This window comes from Gadus macrocephalus, chromosome 10 (assembly GCF_031168955.1).
Source record: "Gadus macrocephalus chromosome 10, ASM3116895v1".
Classification (NCBI taxonomy): domain Eukaryota; kingdom Metazoa; phylum Chordata; class Actinopteri; order Gadiformes; family Gadidae; genus Gadus; species Gadus macrocephalus.
The window spans coordinates 17,957,111-17,972,110 of NC_082391.1; the positions used below are offsets into that span (position 1 = coordinate 17,957,111).

Sequence of the window (15,000 nt, forward strand, 5' to 3'; positions counted from 1 at the left end):
CCCTGTCGCTGAATGCAGGGAGGTCCGGATAATCTTCCCCTCCACAAAGGTGCGTGGGGCTAATCTAGGCCGCTGTGCTGGGCTCTGCTTCAAACCCGGCAGAGAGTGTGGGAAGACAAGCAGGATGTGAACAGGCCACTGGCCCTCTCTCTCTCTCTCTCTCTCTCTCACCATCTCTCTCTCACTCTCTGGACCAGTTTGTTTATTTCCTGGTGTGTTTCCAAACTATCTATGCTAATCTGTATGCAAATCTGTTCCTTTTCTTGAATTTCTTAAAACACCAACCTAGCATAAGTCACGAGGAGTGTTTTGTGTGGGTGTGAGTTTGTGTAAGTTTGTGTGTGCGTGTGCGTGTGTGTGTGTGTGTGTGTGTGTGTGTGTGTGTGTGTGTGTGTGTGTGTGTGTGTGTGTGTGTGTGTTTTGAGGGGTGCAAGCTCATATGTTTAGGTGTGAGAGTGAACATTTGGTCAATTTAAGCAAGTTTAATACCATAAACAGAATAGTGATTTCTGTTTAATGAAAGCGCCTTCATATTTGAGTTCCTTTACCAAGCGCTAAATGATTCACTGACCAGTGAAGGTGGAATGAAGAGGAAAATGTGGAGCTGGCAAATTCCACATTGTAGAAAGTACCGAAATGATGGCATCAGCACACAGCCCAAAACTTTGAGTTGAAGTATAAAAGAGAAACGATTGAACCGTAGACCTTGGAGTGATAATAAATGAAATGTTTTTAAATCATCTTGTGTTTACAAGTTATTCCAGGTGGATGCTATTACACTTTGTTCGTTTTATGGAATTTTAGCAAATATGGTGTGTGTCAATAGTTATATTTGGTCAGGTTGGACTTTTTGTTTCAATATTCTTTTAGTTGTATGGTGTTTAAAAATGAGTGTCTGTGTTTGGAACATATATAATACAATTAATGAACCCTTTATGCAACTTTTATGGGTGTATCGTTGTAACTATTATATAATTATATTACTATCTGTTCAATGGTTCCTAATGAGATTCTCCATAAAATGTAATGCCTCATGTTGACCATGTGGTGTGGAATACTAACTTGATCACATCCAAAAATGTAATCCTGAATTCTCTTCATCATTTTGTATTTTGTGTGATTTTATTAGTGCATGCATATGTTTGCATGCCTTTAAATAGCAATGATGGTGGTTGAGACCCATTGGATAAATATGTCAATTTTAGAAGAAACATGTGTTTTTAGGTAAAATAAAATAAATAGAAAAAATTAATTAACCTTTCCAATTCTGTTTAAACGATAACACACTTCCATGGAATAGATTTTAAAGGCAGTCAATTATTCCGAGGCAAACCTGTTCCAATAGCGTGTTAAAGTTCCTCTTCACACGCCGTCTGACACATCGCCCGGATGATCACCTGGCTTTAATTTGACGCTTAACTCATTCCTGTTCAGCATCTACAAATCATAATCACATTTAAGCAATCAGAAATAATCTGCACACCTGACCCGAGTGCCAACCTCCTACAGCTAAATGAGCAGAAGAAAGAGAAGAAAGGAGTCATAAATTGTGTTTCGTACAAATTTATTTTAAGAATAGAGGATGGTCTTGAAATAAGTAGAAACAGTCAGTTTAAATAAAACCTTTTCATGGATGATATGAGTAAACGGGACACCATCATCACACGACAGAAAACTTCACAAAACAAAATAGAATATTTTCACGTGACAAACAAATAGGGTCAAACAAGCTCCAAAACATCTTACTATAAATAAAACGCATATGCTTGCGACCGGCACAGTCTTAACATTTCATCATCAAACCCAGAGGTGGGATGGGGGGAGGGGGGAGGGGGGTGCGGGGAGAAAACTACACAATTTGGGACACAGCCGAGACACAACAAACATTCTACAAATTAAGTGTAAACATTTATGAATATGAAGCAACACTCCATCCATCTGTTTCTGAAATACAACAGCCTCGTCACGAGGCCACCTGCCCTTCTTTTCATACAGAGAAAATATGGCATTATTTAAAATATAGAAGTCCAATTCTTCTACACAAAGTGGATTGCTTTCTACTCATGATAAAAAGCCTCGCCATGCCGTCTACTAGTGGCCTTAACGTTCAGTCTCAGACCATGATATGTCTTAAAATGCTTTTCAACTTTACAACTTATTCAGATCAAATGAAAAATCGTTTCTCCAACAAAACTACCGAACGTCGGTTCTTTAGCAACCAAAAAAAAAGTTCAAGTATCCGAAGTACTTTTTTATTTCTTTTTTAGTTTCAAAGTCTTTCTCTATTACTATTTTTATTGTGTATGTGGTGCGTGTGTATATGTATGTGTGTATGTGTGCGATGTGGCAGAGAGTTCTTCAGATGTGGGTCAGCGGTAGCGTCCCGTTGACTCCCGTGCCGGCCGTCTGGTAGTGCGGGTGTACGCTGTGTAACCGGCTGCCCTGCAGGGAGGAGTGCTCCGCGCTGCTGTCTCCGCCGGGCGGCAGGTACATGCTGATCATGTCCCTCAGGTCCCCCAAACACGCCCGCTGAGAGTGGGACGTGATGGCGGGCGGCGGGGAGCTGGGCTCCGTCTTGCACACGCCCGACATGGAGCCCAGGCCCATGGCGCCGGAGCCCTGCTGCGTGTACGCCGGGGACATGCTGTACGTGGACGCCGCGTTCATGTAGCTCTGGGCTGAGGACATCATGGGGTACTGGAGTCCGGCCATCTCGTAGCGGTGCATCTGCTGGATCTGCGGGCTGTTCATGCTGTGGTGCTGCGGGTAGGCCAGCTGGTCCTGCATGAGGGAGTACGCGCTGTTCGTCCAGCCGTTCATGTGCGCGTAACTGTCCATGCGCTGGCCCACCGACACGGCGTTGTTGACCACGTTGGAGCCGGGCGCCAGGAGCCCCCCGGGCAAAGAATACTTGTCTTTCTTGAGCAGGGTCTTGGTCTTCCTGCGGGGACGGTATTTGTAATCCGGATGCTCCTTCATGTGCATGGCGCGCAGGCGCTTGGCCTCGTCGATGAACGGCCTCTTCTCGGCGTCCGTCAAAAGTTTCCAGTCGGCTCCGAGGCGCTTGCTGATCTCCGAGTTGTGCATTTTGGGGTTCTCCTGCGCCATCTTTCTGCGCTGCCCGCGGGACCACACCATGAAGGCGTTCATGGGTCGCTTCACCCGGTCCTGGTCGTTGGCACTGTTGTTCTTGGAGCCCGGCGCGGAGCCCGAGTTGGACTGCGGCAGCGGGGTCTTCAGCTCGGTTTCCATCATGTTATACATTTTTTTAAATCTTCACTGAATCTTCACGCGTTATTAAGTAAAAGCGAAATACAAAAGTAAAAAAAAACACCACGATCAAGAGGTAGAGGAGTATATACTGACCAGTCTTATAAAGAAGAAGTTGCACCGACAATCAACAAAAAAGTTTTGCTATACGAATCAAGTGAAAGTCGTTTTTTCACGCAGGTGCCTCTTGGTTCGTCTGGTCCGCGCTCTGAGTTTGTAGCTCTGTCCCCACGGCTCTCAAAGACAACTCTGCAAACTTGTGAGCCAGCCCGGTGTGTTATTAGCGCGGAGCCATGTGATCCCGACTGACAGCATACCAATGAGCAGCGCCCCAGCCAATCAGGGAGCAGCTCCCATCCCAACCGCCTAACCAATTGAGTGGGACAGCACACACTCGGTGTTGTGGTTAAAGTAGTGGGCTATAGCCCGGGCTGTAGATAGGAAAGCAACTCTAAACTTGTGATAATATAGAATTTTGGAAGCTAACGTGTAATTTAAAATAACGAAATGAGGGACGGGTTTTTGTACACACCATATAAGAAGGGATTTCAGTTTTATTGTGTAACAATCAAAAAGAGATAGAGGGAGGGAGAGCTGTGATTCATATATTTTCTCAGTTGCTTTACCAATTGGAATTTATTATAAACTCATTACATTCAATCTAATCCCGATTAATTGTCATTAACGTGAACATTGATAGGGCAGTGGGTGAGGACACAGAGTTGTAATGTATGCGTGTCGAGTGATGAGAAGCCTAAACTATGAGCAAACCAAGCCACAAACCACAACTGTGGGCTGTGAGAAAATACTGACTCTTTTCGTCTTGCAAAACTCAAAGACACACCATTTCTGCAAAAAAAAAATATTCAGTTGCCATAATTCAACCAAGAAACACTATATATTATTTTGTTTTCCTCTGTATTTTAAATATTGTTGTTATTATCGTTGCTGTTATTATTTATATTGTATTATTTTGTTCTGATTTTATTTGAGACGGGATGTAATAGTGTTTATATTTCAATTAATTCACTGGGGCTATAATCCTCTTACCTAAGGCAAACAAAATCGTCTGATAATAATATTTCAAGTATAATTCAAAACATAAATAATGTCGAAATATCTTTATCCCATTAAATACCTTATCTATTATCATCAATTAAAAGTGAGGAATTTATGAGTCCTAAATGTGACACAATAACAAAGATGGTTCAACATATCCCATTCATATCTTAACGTATTAATATAATTAGGCTATCTTATTCATGATAATTACATAGGCAAGGCATGGCACGGCACTTTTATTTATAAAGCACCCTTCAAACACAAAGGCCATTTCAAATATAGACCTAGCGCTTTAAAGGCAGGAATCCCGTTCTAAAAACATTTAAAGGACAATCACACAAAGACAATAAAAGACAATGTAGTTGTCTTTCGGCTAATATTGTCCACTAAGAACTCCGCGGGTCTAAAAGCTCCCATGCAGGGGGACTTCAGAGTGGAGCTGTGGGACCATAGGGGCTGGGGTCCGCTGTGGACTCGCTGCAGTGGAAACTCTAATACATCAACGACCTCTTGTGGAGGCGGGCGGCTCCGTCCACGAGTCACCCACCCAGACACACACACACACACACACACACACACACACACACACACACACACACACACACACACACACACACACACACACACACACACACACACACACACACACACACACACACACACACACACACACACACACACACACACACACACACACACACACACACACACACACACACACACACACACACACACACCATTATTTCCAAGGGCCTGTACAAAAAGTGTAGCATTTTACCAACCCCTTTTTCTGTCTCTGTCACACCTAGCTGTCGAGCTACTGTCCGCTGAATCGTCTCTCCTCGCGGTGCTAATGGTTATTAAAATGATCTACTCTGAATGGCTCTTCATTTGCATTTGACTATACTTACAAAACGACTCGAAACGCGCGACTCATTTTGCATGTTGAAACCAATTCTCTAACAGTGTGCTGCCAGGATTCACACCTGCTAATGAGCGTAGCGCCCGCTCGACACTTAGTACATGCGCCGCCGTGCAGGCTGTAGGTAGGCCTGTATGGCCCTATACCCTTTCCTTACCAATGCCTGGTAAACATACATTAAACATGGCTTTAATAGGGTAGGACCGTGCAGGCTGCAGGTAGCCCTGCTTGGCCCTACCCTGTCCTGTTAAACTCAGATTTAAACATGGGTTTAACAGGAGCTCATCTAATCGAGCGATAAGTTGTGTTCCAATTCCAATCTCAAGCTAGGCCTACATAATTGACAGCGGATATCATTCGTGGACTATAGAAGGCATAATGTAGCCAGTAAAACAAAAGCAATAATTTTGGTCGGAATTATGAGGCCTGAGCTAGAATAAGACATCTTCAAAAGAAGCATTTAAATAGCGATCATGCACAAGCGAGCCCGATCTAAACGACCCTCCCTCCCTCCCTCAACATCGAGAAAATAAAGATCATGTCCGATTTTTAAGAGCGTAAAAATATTGTTTTAACCTGCCGTCTTAAGCACGTGGCTTTAGCTAAACACAAAGACATCACTTCATGATTTTAATTTTCATGTTCCACGGGGCGTTCCGGCTGAGAAGCGGTGCGGACTCACGTCCAATTAGCGCTCGTCTTAATTGACAAAAACACGCTATTTGTTTATCCGGGCAGATCTAAATACTGATCCGCTGGTAATCTTCTTATGGAAATTGCCCAGTAGCGGTTAAAGGAAGACTAGGAACCCGGGGTTGGGTTATAATGAGGGACTATGTGCGGCTAATTTCCTAATTAACGAACGGAGGACCACCAGCGAGGAGGACTGTGCTGGCCCCGGATCCGCGGGCCCGAGGCTCCTCGGGACCCGCTGACACGCTGACAACATTGTTTACAAAGGCCATCAGGTGGTTAGGGCTATTTTAGACGAGCCTGGTATAATTACATATTTTATAGATGTTTCATGTATCTTAAAAATTAATGATTGATTGCGCTTCTTATGGCCATGTCTGTCCCTAGCTGGCCTACAATAAAATAATTGTACTTGTTTCTTTCAAGAAATAGCTTGCTTACTATAGGCTGCAAATGAGTCAAATTAAGAAATAAAAAATATAGCATGGACCATAAAAAAACGAACAATGATTAAACATGGTAACTAATAATAAAAAAGCACAGGCCCATGCCAGCCCAATAATATAATAATATAATAACATATGGCTGGGGTGTCATTTCCTCTAAATAACGAAAGATATTTGCAAGGAGATTTAGGGGAATCAAAATCCATTCTACTTGACTAATTGACACACAATAAAACGCAGTAATCCCACTTTAGAAAGCAGCCCGGTTAATCTGCCCAGGGTCCGTGCTGCGGCTGCAGTGAATGGGGGAGCTTTGCTCCGAGGATTTGGAAAAAAAAATACCAAACTAAGACCCATATCTGTTATTTAAAAGCACATAGAGAGGCAAACTCGTTTTTTATGGCCCACATGATGAGAGAATCATTGGTGGGTGTGATTAATTAATGGAGCCACATGCAAGGTTATAGTTAAACGGTCAAGTTTTAATAAAGAATCAATAAATAAATCGGTGCTCAGACCAAACGTTACATTATTATATGATGTCCATTTAAACCCCGCGACCCCTCGAATCAATAACTTTTTTGTCTCAGCTCCCTGACGGCGGGCAAGCCCCTTTGAGGAACAGTAATTAACAAAGAATAGCTTTTCAATTACGACCACAATAGAAACTGTCTCATTAAGATTCGCATGATTTTTTGGGGGGACCAGGAATGCAAATGAAGATGCAATTTGCGCACGGTCTGCTGTTCCCATTGTGTCCGGGTGAATGGCTGCGGATCGTCCCCGAGTTCAACACAGGTAGAGGAAATAATATTCACGGGTCATTAAAAAAGACGAGAACGTGCTATTACAACCACCGTAGGCCTTCTTCATAACAACGTTGTGTCCTTGATGTTAATGCTGACTTATTCGGATCATCATCGTCTGGAATTGGGCGCATTTAATATTTGGGTAATATTTGATGAATTGTTGTACCGTTATCAGCAAAACCCAGCCAATGTTTTTTTTTTGGCCTTCCACTTGGGTTTGCAACATGAGTCAGGATTTCAGTCACTTCCAAGATAAACAGATTTAATTTTTTCTTCCATAATCTTCCAAAATATATTTTTGAATTGCTGAATGCAATTGGAAGAGGAAGAGGATTCACTAAACGAATCCGTGCAGAGCAACAGGTATGAAGCAACGTAAGATTTTACTGATCAAAGATCAACACCAATGTTTTTGTATTGCATGCATATTTGCATATTTCATAGGCTTGTTTGAGTCCAAGCCTCTTTATTATATTTTTTATTGTTATTACTCTATGCAACTACCACTTAATCCCTGAGACCAAACCAACAGCTGGAGGAGATTCCTTCCAGATTTTTCCACTCACCATTCGCTGGGTGTGAGACAGTGAAGACCTCCTCCTCCACCACCACCTCCTCCTCCTCCACCTCCACCTCCTCCAACTCCTCTTCCTCCTCCTCCAACTCCTCTTCCTCCTCCTCCTCCATCTCCTCTTGCTCCCGGGGAGCGTTCAGCAGTTCAGCCGACCCTTAATCCACTCAAGAGGTTTAGGGACCGTCAGCCAAACCTTGAGAAAAAAGACACATCGATAATTAATACAGGGAAGAAGGTCAGTGAACGTACAGTTGTGGTTGTAGTCCCAGGTTTCCTCGCGGTACAAGCGATGTTACAAATGTTTACGGGGAGCCCCCTGTATGTCTGCAAGGACAGAGAGCAGCCCCAGCATAGAGCAGCGCATTCTCTCCAGAGCTCAACAATCATATAACGTGCCTAGTTTATTGCGTGTGTGTGTGTGGGTGTGTGTGTGTGTGTGTGTGTTGGTGTGTATATATATATATGTGTGTGTGTGTGTGTGTGTGTGTGTGTGTGTGTGTGTGTGTGTGTGTGTGTGTGTGTGTGTGTGTGTGTGTGAGTTATGGAGAGTGAGCAAAAGAGGGAGAGAGAGAGAGAGAAAAAGAGAGAGAGAGAGAGAGAAACCGAGAGTGTGTTTGTGTCGAGAGTGTGTTTGTATGAGTTACAGAGAGAGATCGAAAGTGAATGAGTAAAATAGAGAGAGCAAGAGAGAGAGAGAAACAGAAGGAGACAGAAATAGACAGAGTGCGAGGGAGAAAGACAAGGCAAGAGGGAGAGAAAGAAAGAGAAGGCCAGAGAGCGACAGAGAGAGCGAGCAAGATCGAAAGTGTGGGAAAGAGAGAGTGCAAGAGAGAGAGAGAGAGAGAGAGAGAGAGAGAGAGAGAGAGAGAGAGAGAGAGAGAGAAAGAGAGAGAGAGAGAGAGAGAGAGAGAGAGAGCGAGAGCGAGAGCGAGTGAGAGACATACAGCAACAGCACAGATCTTCTCCACACTTCTCCCCACTATTTCCTGGTGATCAACCCCTTTTATTGTAACCACAGGCCTTTTGTGGTTAACAACTCCTCGTCCTATAGCAGTATCAACAAGAAAAACAGCGGCAGCAGCAGCAGTATGGCAGCATAGCAGGCACAACGCTGTTTGTCTCCAGTAGCTGGCAGCAAGGAATGCCTCGAAAAACAACAACCGCTTGTGTTTTTCTCTTTTTTCCCGGCAACAGGCCGAGCATGTCCCTCCTCATTATGTTGGTGTGTGCGAGGGAGCAGACCGTTGACACAGAGCCCGGGTGTAATCTCTTTAACCCACCACTGTCAGCGGCAGACAAGGCGTGACCACCCAACGCTCGCTTCTCCATCTCACTTAACGGAAGGAGGTGTGTGTGCGTGTGCGTGTGTGTGTGTGTGTGGGGGGGGGGGGGGGGGGAGAAGCTCCCTCCCTCTGCAGCTGGTTATCACTAATGGAGTAATATTGTAAACATCTTTTGCTTTTTTTTTTGCACGCCACACATACGTGAGTATGTGCACACATGACACATGCACCGTGTGCTGTTGGCTGTTTCAGGGCCACTCGAGTGTAGCAGTATTGGGTGAAATGATCTTCTGTGACTCTCTTTGAATTGCACATGCGATTCGCTCTGGGAATATTGCCAATGAAGCTAAAGGCTAATGAAAATGATATTTCAGCTAAGGAAACCAGTGCAAGTGTTTTTTTTTTACAAAATGAATATACACTGATTATTAGCTTAATGGACTCATTCTTTACACAATTACTCCCCGCGTTGGCTTTTCTTATGGCCTAACATTCATTAGCACACATTTGGTATATGATGCGTTAAATGGGAAAAAATAAAATACTGAATTACGTTAAATTATATGGCCATTTCCATTAAAAGCTAATTTCATTTCAGTTTTAATTAAGCAGAAAATTTCAATAAATGTGGTTATGCTTCTGAGTCACTGAGTTAGGTAGGATTAAGCATTTCATTGTTTCTCAATGAGAGAGAGAGAGAGAGGGAGTAACACAATCACGGTGTGTATGTTTCCTTGGGAACAAAGTCTGCAGGCTGAACTTCCACAACATCCCTACCTAGATCAAATAATCACCATACCTGTATATAATAATATTAATATAAATATTAATGATAATAGTAATAAAAGTAAATAATAATAATAATAATAATAATAATTATTATTATTATTATTATTATTATTATGACACTGAGCTGCATGTTGTCATAGCTCTGAGTGTCTTACATTATCTTACAGTGTCTTCAAATGGAAGAACAACAGTTGATATGCCTATGAGAGCTTTTGGGTATAGGGATAGCTAACTACCACAGTATTACACACACTCTAGGCAAGAAAATACCGTAGTGTGGGAGAAACACCTGTGACTGTTAATTACATTATCACGAATCTGATTGTTTTAAAATACTGTTATTGCCTGCCTGGCTCATTACAGAGCTCATTATTTCCTATGTATCTTTTGAATCATTGCCATGTTCTACAGTTTGCAAAAAACAATGGAAACTTTCATCTTTTTGTTTGGAAGAAAGTGCTGAATTGTGGGTTTTTTATGCTTTGCAGCATGGCCTGGCAAGCAGCACTCTTTTGTTTTAGCCATAATTGAGATCCACCTAATCTAGACCCTTTTTATACCATAAAAAAAAACTAAACAGTCACTTTGTCAAACCCTCATTACCTATAGATAATATTGTGAGAATGCGCAATTAAATTTCAGAGTGCAGCTTTAATTAATTAAATACACCCAATTTTGTAATATGATTAATGTCATAGTTGTTATCAGTATCCCCCCCTCAAATTAATATGTAATAGGAGGTTGTGCATTAATTGCAAAAAAAAATTGTGTTTTCACAAGGCCCCTACTGCAAAGTTAGGTAATTACAAAGGATAATGTATTAAACGTTCAAAATTAAGAAACAAACAAGTTTAAATTGATATATTAATCACGCGTGACATTCCAAATAATCTTTCATTGGGATTTGTGGTGTTGGAGGTGGCAGTGGTGAGGGTGGTGGATGATGAATGATTGTTGTGTGCCGAGCACTCGATAGAAGGAGATAGTGGTCATAAATGTAGTACCCTAGTCAAGGTCTCATTAAAACAGGCGTCATTTAATTAAGAGTTAGCCATCGCCCTCTAAATGTATTAATTACCTTGAGCGTGACGAGATGAGTAGGGTGATTACCGACACCACTGCTGGTTTCGTTCCAGCCAGTGCTATGGGCACAGTGTAATGGATTGGCTGTTGGGAGTGGGAGTTTGGTCACCTTGCCCAGGGGTAAAAGGGTTGAGCTCACTCAGAGGGGGTGAGGCTGAGGACTTCCCTGCTCCATTAGCGCTACTACCATGTCAAGTCTCTGTTTACAGAGAGCACATCCAATATCACTACCCCCTTTCCTCACACACGTACATGCACACACACACACACACACACACACACACACACACACACACACACACACACACACACACACACACACACACACAGACACATGCACAAACACACACACACACATACACACACACACACACACACACACACACACACACACACACACACACACACACACACACAGACACATGCACAAACACACACACACACACATACACACACACAGACACACACACACAAACACACACACACACTAAACGGACACCCACCCACACACACACATAACCACTCATAAACACACACACAAACACAAATGTGTACTTGTTCATGCAAACCCTCCCACACACACACAGGCACACGGATACACACACAGGTACATTCACACAAACAAACATATTCATACCAAAGATAGTTTAGGTTAAAGTCTTCAGATAGTTAAACTAAATAAACGTATTGCTCTAAAGATGTTAGTGGAAATGACGCAAGATCATAGGTCATATATTTTGTGTAAATTCAGAATTCAGGGTTAAAATGGCACGCAGGACAGCAGATAACTACTGATTTGCAATCAAGTCAAATAGTAAATGTCTTCAACCTAAAATATCATACATTTTATGCAAATATTGAATTTAGATTTGTTTTACAGACATTTACATGTTTTATATCCTCTGGATTCGAGGTGAGAACATTAAAATATCACAGTTCTAGCAAACCATTAAACACAAATGGCTGACTTTAATATTCTTGCAATCTTGTTTGTACCAATCCTTTTGACGATCTCCTAATTGCTCCTATAGGACTGATTGACTCCTAGTTGCTTGTCTACAGATTGTCAATCCTCACGCTATTGTATGCAGAAAGAACAACACACACCAGACACACACACACACACAGGCACACACACGCATTAATCATACACAAGATGGACCAACATCGAATCCAACGCACACACAAAGACAAACACATTCATACACGCACAAACGCACACGCAGACACACACACACACACCCACACCCACAAACACGCATAGGCCCACACAGGTGCATTAGTCATACACAAGAGGGACAAACATAGAATCCAAAGCACACAAACACAAATACACACACACGCACACACACACACACACACACACGCATACACACCCACGCACACACCCACACACACCCATAGGAAGAGTGCGAGAGGGACAGCTCAATGCCTAGTAGAATGATGTGTCAATGGAAGGTACAACGTGTTGCCGCTGCACTGGAGCGATGGCTCCCAGCCCTGCTCCTCTCCTCCCTGACAGAAGGACAAAGAGATGAATCTACGACTCTCTGGAGGCCGGCGCCCGCTCACGCTTTCATCTTTTACGCTTTCAATCCCTCTCTCTCTCTCTCTCTCTCTCTCTCTCTCTCTCTCTCTCTGTGTGTCTCTCTCTCTCTCTCGCTCGCATAGACAAACCCTCTCTCGCGCTCTCTTGCTCGCTCTCTCACTCGCATAGACAAACCATCTCTCTCCCTCTCTCTCCCTTTCTCGCCCTCGCTCGCAGAGGCAAACATTGACGTATGTGCTTAGACAAACACACGCGTGGCCCACTGTGGCCTTGGATGCACATATCCACTAGTGACAGTGTTGGGTCATTAGCATATGCGCGGATGATTGCAGGCAGATATATGAGCGTGTGTCATGATACTTATGAACAAATGTATCCTGGGCATCCATTTTTTAATAAATACTTGCGTGCAGATGACTATTCTATTTTAGAATTCGGTCTATGCATTATTTCACGTGGATGTGTTATAAAACCATTAGCATCGTCTACTGTATATTATGAGAACTTGAGATAAATCGAATTCACATAGCCTATCAACATAGATGGAATTATAGAGTAATTTTATCAAAACACATTTGCATGTAGAACTACAACTGTACGAACTGCAATGGAAATACACAATCAAACTAACAGGAACAGTAGAATACATTGAGGAGAGGCCTGACATGACATAATTTAGCAGTGAATTATTTCAAATAATTTGTAATGCTATATGTTTGCACAGACACACCTACGTACACGTCCACGCACGCACACACACATCCACGCACGCACAAAAAAGAAAAACAAGAAGCTCCAAACTCCGACACCCCCATTCACTCCAACCTCCCCTGCTCTCCCCCCCTCCCCCCCCCCCATCCTCCCCCACCCCTGCCTTCTTCCTGATCCACAAGCTCTCCTCCAGACACTCACCCTGTTCTGACTGGCTTCAGGACCGCTGCTCCCCCTTCTCTCTGTCAGTCAGTCAGTCAGTCCGTCCCACCAGAACCACCTCCAGCTGCTGGCTCCTAACCGGGGGGGCCCGGGAGAGTAGAGAGGGCCCCTAATGAAAATCAACCCCCCCCCAAAAAAAAAACTGCTGGGGGGCCAGGACAAGGCACGGACATCCAATGCCCATGAGCCCACAGCCACACAGAGCCACGAGTGCTATCGCCATTTAGACACACACTACCACCACGGCCGCCCGGCAGAGGAATAAAAGAGGAGCGACGGGGAGAGAGAGAGAGAGCCGGCGTTGGCTACCAGCGTGGCAGTGCACACTGCAGCCCAGCGCTCCGTGCACTGGCACCCATCTCATTCAACCAAGATTGCTTCATACAAAAGTTGACAATGCAGCAGTGAAAGGCATTGTTGATATTCAACATTTTTTAAATAGCTCAACAGAATAGACAACATGGCAGTCCGCAAAACTTGGCAAGGCGACTGACCCGGAGCTTTTTTTTTTTTTATCCCCCGTTTGAAAGAGCTGGGGCGAGTGGGGAGAGAGAGGAGAGGAGAGAGAGAGGGAGAGAGAGAGAGGGAGAGAGAGGGAGAGAGAGGGAGAGAGAGAGACGGCGGGTGAAAGGGAGAGCTGGTGTGAAAGAGCTCAAAAAACAAAACATCTCCAATCCCGGGAGAATGGATCACAATGGCGTTCTGTGTGGCAGGAAGAGGACAATCACCTAGCACGGTCACAAGCGTATCTACGTTACCAAGAAAAAAGTAGAACAATGAAATCAGATCCATTTTCCTTTTTTACGTAAAAGCGTATTGAGTAGTTCAAACCTGCAAAAGCACTTGCCGACTGCAAAAATCTAGAAAATTCTCTGTCACACATCTTAAGTCAACGAAGGGCTTTATTATATCTACGGATGGTGGAGCAGGTTTTCCAATTGGTCACAATATTTAATATTCATTATTTTACTACCTCTGTTAATGTCACGCAAATAGACACCAATTTTCCTAATGTTGTCCAGATGATAAGCGATACAAGCAGATGCAACCTGACAGTGGACAGTGTTTAGTTACTATTACATTGTCACCGTGACAACCCTGCAGATTGATATGGGCATTTAAGAAGCCTTTAATTCTTATCGGGGAAAAACACTAAAAGACTGTTGCTTGTGTGTGTGTGTGTGTGTGTGTCTGTGTTGGATGAGTGGGTGTATGTGTGTGTGGTGTGTGAAAGTGTCACATTATGATGATCTATGCCGTGCTCTTCTCATACCTCATAACCCCGTATTCACTGAGCCCTGCAGCATGAAGCGGTGTAGGGTTGCATGCTTGTGTGACTTGTGAGTGGAGTGAAGAGTAATACCCTTCAGGCCTGCCTGTGATTAATGTACACTGAATCACTGAATCCCCCCCCTGGAGGAGCAAGTACCTGAAACCAACAACCGTCAGCAAAGCAATGGCCCATCTACGTATTCATACCCGGGGGGGCAGGGACTCAACCACTGAAGATGCTGAAGACGCTGCCAGGAGTTTAACTTCAACAGCTTTTACAAACATAGTTCACTGTAAAATACCTTGTATATTACA

General features: G+C 43.5%; 1 protein-coding gene and 1 long non-coding RNA gene across 2 annotated transcripts; both read right to left on the reverse strand.

The window, feature by feature from the left end:
• Positions 1-1,547: 1,547 nt before the first annotated feature.
• Positions 1,548-4,372, reverse strand: sox3 (SRY-box transcription factor 3). The gene has a single exon (XM_060063027.1). It carries the CDS (start codon positions 3,262-3,264, stop codon positions 2,359-2,361), a length of 906 nt encoding a protein of 301 aa, XP_059919010.1. The 5' UTR covers positions 3,265-4,372; the 3' UTR covers positions 1,548-2,358.
• A 2,944-nt stretch (positions 4,373-7,316) lies between these two features.
• Positions 7,317-13,852, reverse strand: LOC132466032 (uncharacterized). The gene is made up of 2 exons (XR_009527729.1): positions 13,393-13,852; positions 7,317-7,969 (listed from the first exon to the last, which is right to left on the reverse strand). It is a non-coding gene; the product is annotated as an uncharacterized LOC132466032 (long non-coding RNA).
• Between the last annotated feature and the right edge of the window lie 1,148 nt (positions 13,853-15,000).